This window comes from Mastigoproctus giganteus, chromosome 1 (genome assembly GCF_048544385.1).
Source record: "Mastigoproctus giganteus isolate SK-2022 chromosome 1, ASM4854438v1, whole genome shotgun sequence".
NCBI lineage: Eukaryota > Metazoa > Arthropoda > Arachnida > Uropygi > Thelyphonidae > Mastigoproctus > Mastigoproctus giganteus.
This window is the reverse complement of record NC_143575.1, coordinates 255122169-255136097: the sequence shown is the minus strand read 5'-3', so window position 1 is coordinate 255136097 and position 13929 is coordinate 255122169. Positions and strand designations below refer to the sequence as shown.

Here is a 13929-nt window from a genome sequence, read left to right as displayed (position 1 = left end):
GGGAAGCATTCAAAGAATTAATCTTGGAAACTACTAGGCTTTTCATACCAACTAAGAAATACTGTTCAAGATTTATGCCTAAATGGATGTCAGATGAACTAATTAGATATATGACAGAGAAGAAAAATGCATGGGATACATATAAATTAACAGGTGACACAGAAGTCTATGATAGATATAAGCTGGTCTGTAACCAAAGTCACAAAGGAGGCTAGGCAGGTGAAGGCAGATTACGATAAACCTTTGGCAAAGGATGCAAAGAAAAACAGCAAAGAATTCTTTACTTATGTAAACTCTAGAAGGAAGGGGATGAATCAGATTGGTCCATTTCATATCAATTGTTCAACTGTTGATGATCCTGCTCAGGGAGCTAACAAACTAAATGAATATTTTGCATCTACATTCACACATGAGGAATTATTCAGGGGAATGCCAGAGGTGAATTAAACTCTGGCAATAAGCTAGATAATCTTGTAATAACTGAGAGGAAAGTGGAGGAGAAATTGTTGAAGATAAACATAAGAAAGGCACCTGAGGTGGATGGAATCCAGTTATATTAAAGGAGGCAGCAAAGGAAGTAAGCAAACCCTTAGCCATAATTATGAGAGCTTCCCTGAACTCAGGGGAGGTATCCATGGACTGGAGATGTGCAAATGTGGTCCCAATCCACAAAGGAGGATCAAAGGGAGACACAGGTAATTACAGACCTGTTAGTTTAACTTCTGTTCCAGGGAAATTAATGGAGGCACTGGTTAAAGAAGCATTGCAGGATTATCTAGACAAGACTTCAGTTATAGTTTGGACACAACATGGATTTGTTAAGGGGAAGTCTTGTCTGACCAATTTGATTGGATACTATGATGTAGTTACAAAGGAACTGGATGCAAAAAAAACCTTCTGAAACCACTTGGAATAAGCTGAAGATTTGTCTACAGGGCAAGTGATAGGTACAATGAGCAACAGAATTGATGACAGGCCCCGGTCCGGCCACCCAAGAACTGTGAGGACCCCTGCAGCTATCAAGGCAGTGGAGAACAGAATTCGTAGGAATCCCCTATGAAAACAGAAAATCATGTCCAGAGAAATATCACCAAGATTGATGTCACGCATAATCAAAAGTGATCTAGGGATGAGTGCCTATCATAGGAGAGCAGGACAGTTCCTAACTCCAGCTCTGATGGAATGGAGGCGCATAAGATCAGGGGCACTACAACGTCAGTATGTGAATGGTAAGAATTGACAGATACTCTTCACAAATGAAGAGATTTTTACTATTGAGGAAAGTTACAACCATCAAAATGACAAGGTGTATGCCCATAGCTCTGCACAGGCATGTCAGGCCATTAAAAGGATTGAAAGGGGTCATCATCCATGGTTTGGTGGGGAGTCTCCTACGAAGGTGTAACAAAGATGCATTTTTGTGTTCAGGGGGTGAAAACCAGTGCAAGGGTGTACCTGAATGATATTCTGGAGTTGCATATGAGACCCCTCAATCAGACTCTTCAATGGTCAGCACTGGATCTTCCAACAGGACTCAGTGCCTGCCCACAAGGCAAAGATCACCCAAACATGGCTGACATAGAATGTGCCCGAGTTCATTAAGCATAACAAATGGCCTCCTGCCAGCCCAGATCTTAATCCACTTGATTACCATTTGTGGGATATTTTGGAAGGGATGGTCTGTGGTAAAAGGCATGCCACATTGGAATGCCTGAAGAAATCACTGGAGCATGCTGTGGCCAATTTCCTGCTGGATGTTGTGCATACTTCTATCGATGAATGGCCGGAATGTTTGAGGTCTTGTGTACAAAACAAGGGGGGCATTTTGAATGAGTTGTATTGCTTCATTTGTCAGGTGCTCAAGAATAAACTCAGAGTTTTGAGTTCCTGTCTTTTTATTTTGTGGCTACATGCAGTAACACATGACAGTATTTATGGCAGTACTGTATAACAGTCACACTTTCAGAATTCCTGATATAGTATTAGCATTAGCCATATGGCATAAAAAAGCTGGAGGCTTTTGCTGCACTAGCCAAAAAAAAAAACAACAATAAAAAACGATAATAACAAAATAAATAATACAAAAGAGGGGTTTATATTAGTTATTTTGACAATTAATATACACAGTTTTTTTTTGTTTTTTTTTTGTTTGGTTTTTAGGAGCATTAGCAACTAAGGCCATATTGCTCCGGGATATGCGGTGGTCAGTCCCTGACCTTTCCGCATCCTCCGTATTTGGTGGTGACGGGCTCGAACCCCGGTCTAATCAAGAAGCGTGTGCTGCACACTGCTGCTCCTTCCCACCTGGCTACGGAGGCGCCAATTTACACAGTCACACTCTAAACTTCTGAGATGGGCAACAAGCATATTGCCCATCTTTGAACACTTTCAAGAAGCTTGAGGTCTTCTTTTTAACTGCCAAACATCTGTTTGGCAACCAAAAGCATAACACCACCCTTTCCCCCCTGAAAAGTTGAAGCTATCTACATAGTAAATTAAAATTAGACATGCACACAAAATGCACATAAACAATACGTAAACCAGAACTGACTGGAAATCAAAAATAAACTGAAAAAGGGATTGATGTGGGTCTTGCTGCATAGCGTGCAGCTAAAAGCAACTCCCTGTTAGGAAATTACAGTTTTTAAAGAGACTGTTTTGCAAATAACACTTCAATAAACCATATACTAAGAACTCTCTCAAGCAGGCACTCCCTTTCCCTATGCCACCATTTGGTGGGAGATTGTATAAAGTGTATGCAAAAAATAGTGCACATGACTGTTTTGACATATTCTCCCCATTATAGTATCAAATGACCATAGTGCTTTACAGCCATGGACACAAGAACTTATGCCAGTACAAAGAACTACAGAAAATTAACACAGATGTAAACTACTCATCGGCACGAAAAATAACTTTTGGTGTAACAAAATGACAGTTCCAAAGCTTCTCCTTATCATAAATTGGAATTCTTTGCTGCATTTACAGTTTGATTAGCAATTCAGTTGTTTTCTCATTATCCTTCTGTTGATTGTATGATGTCTGAAAAGTACCATTTAAAATTTTTTTTTTTTTTTTTTTTATAAATTAAATCAAATCACCCACCAAAATTCTCTAACTAGTTATACAATATTTTCTATTGTATAACTAGTTAGAGAATTTTGAAATTTTTCAATTCAATAAACTATGAATTACAAGACAATTTTTTGTTTGGCATTTAACAGATGCCAGATAAGCAAAAGTATCTTTCTTTTAGGCAATTCCCATTCCCACATTATCAACTATTGAATGTTTAGGAACACAGAAAATGTTGTTTCATCATGTTTTATGCAAGAAACCATTAACTACAGAAACCCCAAAATAAAAATACATTTACATAAAAAAAAAGGAACCAGATAATCCTATTTACAACTATTAGCTTTGTTATTCACCACTTTGTAAAAGATTTAACTGATGTAGACTTCCATTCAGTTTTCTATTCTCTCCAGTGCATGTTAAAAATATATATATATTATCTCCGTATTAGCAGGAAGTTATGGGATTGAAGGGGGGGGGTAGATATTGGCCTTTTATCAACAACGTTTTTCACAAAACAGCCACGAGTTGAATGATTTCATCTCATCCAGAAAAATGACCAAAGAATAGATGCTATTACAGACACAATATAATGATACTTCATAGCCTCACTCACTCTGCCCTTTTAATGCACTAATATGTGCCATGACCTTTTCAGTAATGCATTATTTGATAACATTAAATGGTACTCATTTTTCTTCTCAGCAACACTAAGAAAATGGATGGAAAAAGCTGGGCAGCACTTTGTTTTAATTCTTCACCAGAATACTATTCAGTAAAAAACATGCAATTGACTTTGAAGAATCTGAATTTATCACCACATAACCTAAATTCAGATTTCTTCTAATATCCAGGCATCAGCTTGCAGCGGACAGCAAAACAGTAGTTTTACTGTGCACTTTGCATGTAACAAGCTTCAAATGCTGTTTGCATCTGCATGTTGCAATGGCCTGACATGGTCTTTAGTCTGCAATAGAAATTTTGCAGGTGGTGAAACTACAATATACACAAAGGTCTGCCAATATGGGGGGCCAAAAAATTCAGAGGGTCCTAATGGTATAATTGTTCAGTATAATTGTTAAAGAACACAGGACCCATTCAAGTATCTCACAGAGAGCAGCCAGAATTTGTTATTTCATTCTGCAATTTTGCTTGTTTTATTTATTTTAATGAAGTTTCTATATCAGCACAATCATGAACACTGCTACTTAAAAATGTCATGTATATCACACATTTACTTTTTTTAAATCATCATTAAATTAAGGCAACTTTCATATTGTGCATAGTATGGAAGTGTACAACATGGAAGTAAGCTTCATTTAATAGTGATTCAAAAAAGTTTACGATAAATTTTGGCAGCCTTTCTACAATAAGAAAAAAATGCCTCAGTACTTCACAAATTTTAATATTTGATTTGACAACTAGTATAAACTTAACAGTTTTTGAATGTATCAATAACTTGTTACATCTTCTAAAGAAAAAAGTTGTCAAAATGACAAATTTCGATGAATTAGTAATGAATAACATCATGTCCTTCAGTTAGATCAATGGCAAGTGCAATACTGATTGTCCACTGTATTGGAGATCATAAAACAAAAATTTTAGTTGTGCTCCAAAACAATTCATAGAATTATTTTGGAGCCCAAGTAAAATTTTTGTAATGTTATTCTTCTTAACTGTAGAATAGAAGAAATGTTTAAAAAGAATGTTCTTATCAAATGTAGTAATCTATATGTAGTATTATGAATAATGTTAACAAATATTAATAAAACAAAAAACAATTTATCGTGTAATGGATGCATCAACAGAACAAAGTTTTTCAAAGTTAAAGCTGATTACGAATTATCTGTATTCAAAGATCATCCAGGAACAGTTAAGAGTAGTACTCCCATACTATTTATAGAAAATTGAGCTGTAAAAAGAATCTGATTTCTCAGATGTCATAGAAAATTTGGCAGGAAAATACATTAGACACATTTGTTAATGTTAATTTGTACTTAATATTTTGTAGTCCGATAATTATAAAGTGCACACTATCTTGGAAATAAACAAATTCAATTGACTGTAATATGCTGTTTTTTAAACAAAAAGGCCTCATGTCATATTTTTGACCAGGACCCTGTTCACACCCTGGTTTATATGATTTGTGGGTTCAAACACCAAATAATGACTTATAGGGAAGCCCAATGTAATCAAGTGGTCATGTGCAAGGTTGAAGAAGCACATGCACTTTTAGGCTACGGTTCAAGCTCACATGACTGCTAAATAATGATTGTTATTTAGCAGTCATGTGAGCTTGACATTATTTTGACAATGTATTCATTGTCAAAATAATGTAAATGCTTCTGACCTAGTAGTCATGCTGGGGTATAAACAAGAACCCCTATACTTCAGCCTGAGATTGGCTAACCTGAACCTTACACCAAAAGACTTAAGAAATTTCTTTAAACAGTAATGAGATTTGAACCCAGACCTTTTCAAATGGGTTGCAAGTGACAAAGTCACTATATCATCGATACTCACCTCTTAATTAATAATTACTGATTAAGTAAACAGGATACTGACTATAATTATATCATTTCTATATAAATATTAGAAAAATTAACATTTTTATGAAAATTAGAAACATGCTATCAGAGTTTTCACCTTTTTTAAAGCTATAAAACCTGGATAGGGGTGGGGTAGAAGCAGTAATGAAAGAAATTCTGAATGTATCATGTAAAATACACTTTTTAGATGACTTTATAACTAAAAAAATAATTTCAATATTATTTATTAGAAAAAAAAATATTAAAAGGACTTTTGTGATAACTACTTATATAGATTTCTGATTTCTTGTTTAGGACCTTACCAACATGGTTTAAAGCAGGAGTTGGAAAACGTTCATTGTGATGCACAGAAATAAAAATATAATTTTCTGGAGAATACCAATGCAAGAAATTTCATAAGTTACTTACCAGATTAGTTTTTAAGTTTACTTCAAATTTTTATGCATCTACCTAAATAATGTATTTTTCATAATAATAATTAGAATAAATTCTACAGCTAGCATGTTTTGTTTAAAATAGAGATAAACTTATAAACTATTGTGATAGGTTAATTTTATTTATTTTTAAAGTAGCTCATGTAGTGGGAAAGGCTGCCTGCCTCTATTTTAAAATATTATGGTACATGATATATATGTATATATTAAAGAGTGTCATAAGTTGATGTGCATTCTAAAAAGCATATATATGATGTGCATTCTAAAAGTCACTTCAAACTGGAATGGAAATTTTATTTTTCTCTGTCAATCTACGACACAGAGAAGTTATAACAAAATCTGGAGCCCAAACATGACATGCTTTGACCTGAAGAGATAACAAGTAACTTACAGAGGAGAGCAGTTAGAGAGCAGAGCAAAAACCAATGATGCTTTTAAAGTGTAATAGCTTACAAAGTTCTCAGAGAATTAGAAGCAGAGACATTCTGATATTTCACTTTTAGTTGGTCATTATTAATTTCCATGCACAAAAATCACATTTAGTAATATTTTACAATTGAAATAATAGCATACTAGTTATATCAATGATGTTAACAAATTTAAGCAGCCTGAGTAACACATTTTAATATGAGCAGATGTTTATTGTTAATCTAAATGTCATTCTATGCTATCTTTGCAATTGGTACAGAATATAGTCTTAGTATATTCTGTAGTAATGAATCACAAAGCAGCAGAAAAAGTTGGAAGAGACAAAACACAGATATCATAGTTTTACTGATAAAAAATAAAATAAAATAAGAATGATATTTGTATGAACTATAATACACTTAGAGCCAAACAGATGGAATAATGATAATAATTTATTATTGTTATTAATAATAAACAGTTTCATAAGCAAATAGGCTCTGAATATGCTAAAAAAAAAAAAAAAAAAAAACCCAATGTATTCAAAACTAATGGGAAATTACAATATTAAGACATCAGTGGGTGGGTGTGGTCAATGTTAGTTTCCCAGTTCTTTAAAAATTCTTTGTATTTCATGAAAAAACACTTAATACATCTTACTCATATCTTTAATTAATGGTCCCAGGGGAAGGCCGTCCCGAGGGTGTAAGGGGTGTTAATTGTCTGACGGCACCAGAGGTTTCCCCGTAAGGGGTGCACTGCACCCGGCGTCAACGTTCAAGGGCGCCTGAAAACCTGAAACTTACATACACATATGAAGAAAATTTTAAAGGGGGCGCCAAATTTAAATTGGCACCCGGGCGCCGCATACCCTAAGAACGCCCCACAATGGTCCAATCTCTGCATCAAATTGTGTATTTTGCAACTTTCACAATCTTCATCCTTTGATTAAGTCATTGCTTTACTTCGGATTTTATGACAAACACCACCTGTCCTCAAGTAAAAAACTTAAATGCAAATATCAGAAATGCTTATGATATTAAGCTAAGCATTTATTTTAAAAACTGGGGGGGGAGAGTGTTTGAGTGATCCAACTGAAAAAACTTGCGAGTAATCATTTTTTAGTCATTGTCTAAATGCATTCTAAAAATATCTTATTGCAAACGAAATTTTGAAATTTCTCCAATATAAAACTGATTAAATTCACCGGTAAATAATATACGAAACACGCAAAGGGCACTTGAGAAGAAGAAAAAAAAAAAAAAAAAATACTAGTCACATTCTGAGAGATGTTAAAAGAAATTGAGTAAGAATGACAGGGTAATTTGGATAAGAAAAAAACCTTTCAAAGAAGAAATTGATATGCTCTACTACAAATGATATCAAAAGACTTTATAATACTTACATTTATATGTTTTGATTTTTTTTTTTAAATAGCTAGCTTCGAATTCAGTTTCTTTTTTAGGCAAGGTGATTCTATCTAAAAATCGTTCTAAAGTTAAAAACGATCAGCTGGTACAAATATATACTTACAAAATACCGCTGCATGACGTACAAACAAAAGAACCTATCGTAACATTTACATAAGTTGGACCTCTTTGAAGACAGTCAAAACACTGTTTGTTGGCTGGGGAAGCTGCAAGTTCGCGCAAAGTCTTTAAATTTCTCTCCTCCTGCGTCCTTCTCCTGGAAGCCATTTCTCATCAACAACCGGAAGTTGCCAAAAACTCAGCAAAACTTCCGGAAGAAAACCAGTCGGCTGCTATCAGTGACACTTGTTAAATAACAACTTTCATCAAAATTTGAGTATTACAATGTCAGTACGAAATTCTTTCAGAGAGTTCGCTTCAAAAATCAAATACTGACACAATATCTTCAAGCCTATAACTTAGAAACAAAATTTTGAAACTGTCCATTAAATATTAACCAGCATGCTCGCCGACGACATATCAGAGAAGTTTGATTTTGATAGGCAACCTTGTGACATACTCGAATAATATTTTCTAGTACAATGTAAGTACAGTAATATCTTTTGAAATTCTCTTCAATTTTGTCACAAAAGTATAAAATTTTATACATAGTGAAAGTCCAATATTCCGACATGTAATGGACCGAAAATCTAATAATCTGACATCGCAGTAAGCCAGCACGCTACTTATTGTTTAATTAATTATTATTTATTTATTTATTTTGAAGATTGGTAAAAATTTTACGTCAGAGCAATAATTTTTATTTAATTAATTAATTAATTTATTTATTATTATTTATTATTATTTTTTTTGTTATATTGTAGAACATGCGTACACTTCGGCGAGAAAAAGAAAAAGAAAGCAATTCGGGACGGATTCAAGCAAAAGAAGTCGCGCCCAGGACCTAACTTGAGGATATGCGGGTTTTAGGCAAAAGTATTTTTGGGGCCCCTGAAAAAAATGCTTATTATGAAATGACATTTAATGTTTTTGGATTAATAACAATAATAATGATAAATGGATCGGTTTTGGTGCCGTTTTGTGAAGCCATGTGCGCATTCAAAAAGTCATCTTGTCAATAATTCTTGTTTGGAACTGCTTTTTAAATAACTGACATTATACTGTTCTGCTGCGTCTCCGTAACCAGGTGGGAAGGAGCAGCAGTGCGTAGCACACGCTTCTTGATTAGACCGGGGTTCGAGTCCGTCACCACCAAATACGGAAAGGTCAGGGAATGACCACCGCATACCCCGGAGCAATATGGCCTTAGTTGCTAATGCTCCTAAAAACCAAAACAACAAACAGTTCTGCTCTAAGATGAGGCGGCTGTTTGTTTAATACCATACAGTTGAATATTTGTTATTTGATACAGATGAAAGCTTCCGGAAGAAGGCGTTTTTTTTTTTTTTTCACAGCCGTAATCGCCAAGGAAAAACAAACCTGAGGGGCTCACATCTGGTGAGTATGGGCTTGGCACACCCAGGTTCCTGAGCTGGATATTATCATTCTTCTCTTTCTTGATGAATCCCCTCTATTTCTGACTCTCTCAGGGTAATTTAGAATTTTTTTTTTTGCTGGTGCAGCATAAGCCTCAGGCTTCCTTGCAGCATAAGGCTAATGATAATAATAATTGTTTCTGCTTATCCGAGGAAAAACAATTGTGTCTCCTCACCCGTAGTTTTAAGGTTCTCGCAGCGACAGAGGGCACTATGGTAGTTTGTGTTTTTTGAGTTATAAATAAAAAATATATATTTTTTATGATTCTAGGCGATCGGGCCCCATGATTTTACAGATCCTAGGCAATTGCCTTAGTTGCCTAGGGGTAAGCTACGCCCTGGCTACGTTCGCAAAGTGGTCACCATGTTCTGAAGCCTAACCCCTTTTTTTTCTATCCTGCTCCAACTTCTTTAGAATTAAGACATATTAAGCATTTCCATTGTCGCATTTGCAAACATCAATACTGAAACTTTCAGGAGTGCATTTATAAATTAGTTGGCCCTAAACAAAATATTCGTATACGTCCATTCAGAGGGAATATTAGGGATAACTAAAATAATGACGCGCAAAACACAATTTGAGTATTTTTTTTTTAAATTATTTTCTCCCTTGCACTCCAAAAACGACTTTTATGAACTCCATACATTTTTCATAAACGGATCGAGGTCTGGCTGTAGTCCGGAGTTAAGGGCGCGAATGCAAATCCACACATTGCAAAATCGAGCCCATTTGCTTCCACAAAGAGCACACAGTCATTGTTAGCTGCCGCACAGGGCCGAATTTACACATACGCTAAACAAGCTACAGCTTAGGGCCTCATATTAAAAGGGGCTTCGCTCCACCTTAAAAATTCTTTTTTAATATTGTCACAGTGAACTGGTGAAGGGCCTCGTACAAGTTATAGCTTAGGGCCACAACAAAGTTAAATCCGGCTCTGCTGCTACACTGTTATGTCGGCTGCAACAAAAACAGCTACAGTGAAGTTGTGAACTCTTCTGACTTCGGCTGTCAAGAATATAAAAAACTAAACCATTTCATTAGGGTCAATCCCGAAGGTTATTTAATCTATCCCTGGCGTCTGTAAATTGCGTGTGTTCTCTGGTCGATTTGCCTGTTTCCATCGAAAAACCGCGCAGACCAGCGTATAAAGGGATAATTAATTAATTATTTATACACTGTGTCTAAAGAACGTGCCCAATTCCTACACTGGGGGTAGAAAGTTTTCACAAAAAGTGTACCTGGTAAATCTATTGTTAAGTGCTCTGTTTGTCAGAGGGTCACTAGGTGGGAGGGAATATCCCAAAGAATTATGTGAATCGATGTGGAACCCACCCCCAAATAAAATTTCTCGTGCTTATAAATCGGCTGCAATAAAACCGTTACAATGAAGTTGCAAACTCTTTTGGTTTCTGCCTTACGGAGTATAAACATGAATTTATTATTAATTTATCCTGGATCAAGAGTTGTCAAGGGTCTCTAGACAATTTTTTTAGCTTTCATAAGCATAATTTCGCCCTTGGAACTTTAATTACCATACGCTTCTGACATAAGATACACTGGACCACAAGCCAGGACGTTTTAGAAGTCAAATTTTGGGGTAAAAATTTTTGTTGCATACATTTTAAATACAAATTGACGAGTTCTTACTAAAATAAAAGGTCAGTAGAACTAAGCTTTTGTTTGTCGTAGAATTACAAATCTCGTCATCGCTACTGTCCAACTACTCACTAACAGTTCCATTCTTCAGAGAGTAGTATTATCAAGTATTTGTATTTCAAGAGTGCAGTATTATCAAGAGCACTGCGATTCAAAATATCTTGAAAGACGGCAACTATCTCATGTTTCACTATCATGAATTTTGTACCATCTCTTGTGAAATTATTAGTTGCTCCATTCGTCCTTTTGGTCAAATTGTGATTTCATATTGCCGTTCAATTGATTCACTCCTCGTGCATGAATGGCTGCTGCTAAGGTCTCTGGATTTGCAGTTAACTGTGTATTTAATTCAGCAATCGTTTTGTTTGTTTTTTCCCTTTACAGTGGTCCGAAAATGGCCAAACAATAAAAAAAATGCTAGCTTTTCAGAGGATAATTGCCGCTTTAGACATACTTTTTTCAGCCTTGTCTAAAGATAAAATATCATTGTATATAGCTAGTTTCATAAGATGCAGGAGAATTTTCAGCAACATTTTCCAAGACAAAAATTGGATGTTATTGTCCGGAAAATACGGTAATTTGTAATTTACCAAGAAAAAAATAAAGCAAATAAATAATTGAAAACTAAGAAATGAGGTCTGTAAACCTCAATTTAGGAACGAAATCATTACTGTAAGTTAGCATTAAGCAATTTTTTTCAGTGATTGCACCTGTTGACAAAAAATCTTGGCTACGATACCGTGACCTTCCTACTTTAAAACATTAATAATTAGAAATTTCGTCGCGGTTTCAGAGATACAGTGAAAAATTTCTTAGTCGCACAGTAACTGATAATGAGACATGGATAAGTCATTCAGAAACAACACCAAATGGTTAACACTTACAGCAGACACCGATGAGCCAAAACATTACGACCAGCGATTCATTATGCAAATCGAAGCAAATACAGGTGAACTACGGCGCGTGCGCGGGTCGAAACACGATTTAAAAAACACTTGATACTGAGCTCTGTTAATCAGTGCTACTCTTGTTCTTCAGATGGGAAAGCAGCGGATTTAAGCGAGTTTGAGAAAGGACAAAATGTAATGGCCAGACGACTGGGTCAAGCATATCCGAAACGGCACGGCTGATGGAATACTCATGGTCAGCCGTGGTTAGTTAGTACCTACTGAAAGTGGTCCGAGGAGGAAAAACCCACGAACCGCTGGCGAGGTGTTGGACGACCACGGCTCATCGAGGTGAGCAAAGGCTCTCCCGGATGGTATGTGGCAACGGTAGGGCGGCTGTGGCGCTATTGTTATTTTGTTATTTTTGGTTTTTAGGAGCATTAGCAACTAAGGCCATATCGCTCCGGGAATATGTGGTGGTCATTCCCAGATCTTTCCGCATCCTCCGTATTTGGTGGTGACGGGCTCGAACCCCGGTCTACTCAAGAAGCGTGTGCTACGCAGTGCTGCTCCTTCCCACCTGGCTACGGAGGCGCCTAGGCTGTGGCGCAACTCGCCCGTAATTGGAATGCTGGTGACTGGAGTAATGTGTCCCAACAATTCACACAGTATATCGAACCCTGCTGAAATTGGGGCTGCGTAGCCGCGGCCGCTCGAGTGCCCATGCAAACCACGGTTCACCGGCGACAGCGCCTACAATCGGCACGTGAGCATCGAATCTGGACCTTGAGTGATTGGAAGAAGGTCGTCTGGTCCGATGAATCACGTTTCCTATTGCACCATGTGGATGGTCAGGTACGTGTGCGTCGTTTATCTGGGGAAGTAATGGATTGGATGCGCCGTGGGAATAAAACAATCCCGTGGCGGCGGTGTCATGCTTTGGGCGATGTTCTGCTGGGACACCCTGGGTGCAGCCATCCATGTGCTGGGCACTCTGACATCTACCACCTTCCTAAACATCATTACTGTCTGCGCCGTTAGCACAGTGGTATCGTCACCGTCCTCCCCACACCTGGTGAAAAAGGCCCGGGTTCGAATCCCGACGACGACGCGAGGAACTTTAGTGGGCTTTTTCACTTAGTGGCTGGGTTAGTCGGTCTCAGGCATGGACAGCAAGGTTTTTCTCCCAAGAAACTGGGGTTTTTTCGTCCAGCAAAACAGGCAAATCGACCATAGAACACACGCAATTTACAGACACAAATACGGGTTAATGTATTCAATTACGGTCAACCCTAAAATAATAATTTGATAAATTGCTGACCAAGTACATCCTTTCTTGGCAACGGCCTTCCCCTCTCGTGGTGCCGTCTTTCAGCAGGATAATGCGCCATGCCACACTGCCCAGATTGTTCGAGACTGGTACGCGGAACATGAAGACTTCCAGGTATTTCCCTGGCCTCCAAATTCCCCAGACATCAATCATATCGAGCATCTGCGATTTGTGTTGGAACAGCAACTCCGATCTGCGGCGTCTGAACCACAGACTTTACAGAAGTTAAAGGATCTGCCGGTTACGTGTTGGTACCAGATACCATAAGACACATTTAGAAATCATGTAGCATACATGCCTCACCGGTTACGAGCTGTTTTGGCTACATGTGGAGGACCAACATCATATTAGGTAGGTGGTCATAATGTTTTGGCTCATTGGTGTATAACGTAAGGCAACTTTGCAACTGATTTCGGCTGCAATTATGCGAATAAAATTATCAGCTTGTACATAAATATCCAGTAATTTGGATCATCTGATAATTCAGCACTTCTGCTACCTCATGGATGCTGGATGAACGGATTTCAAACGTATTCCCATATAAAAGATTTGCCATTGTTAAGTGTTTTGTTTGAAATAGATACCTCTAACAATAACTTTGTTTAATTATAAATTATTAGTTATTTT

The 13929-nt window shown here is 36.9% G+C and overlaps 1 protein-coding gene across 2 annotated transcripts in view; it reads right to left on the bottom strand.

The window, feature by feature from the left end:
• Nucleotides 1-8174, bottom strand: part of LOC150091797 (uncharacterized) — a 115921-nt gene extending 107747 nt beyond the window's left edge. For both annotated transcript variants that reach the window (XM_090376985.1, XM_090376988.1), the window contains exon 1: nucleotides 7997-8174. In XM_090376985.1, coding sequence (XP_090233111.1) covers nucleotides 7997-8160 — 164 coding nt within the window. In that variant the 5' untranslated portion in view covers nucleotides 8161-8174. The remainder of the gene's footprint in view (nucleotides 1-7996) is intronic.
• Nucleotides 8175-13929: the final 5755 nt, after the last annotated feature.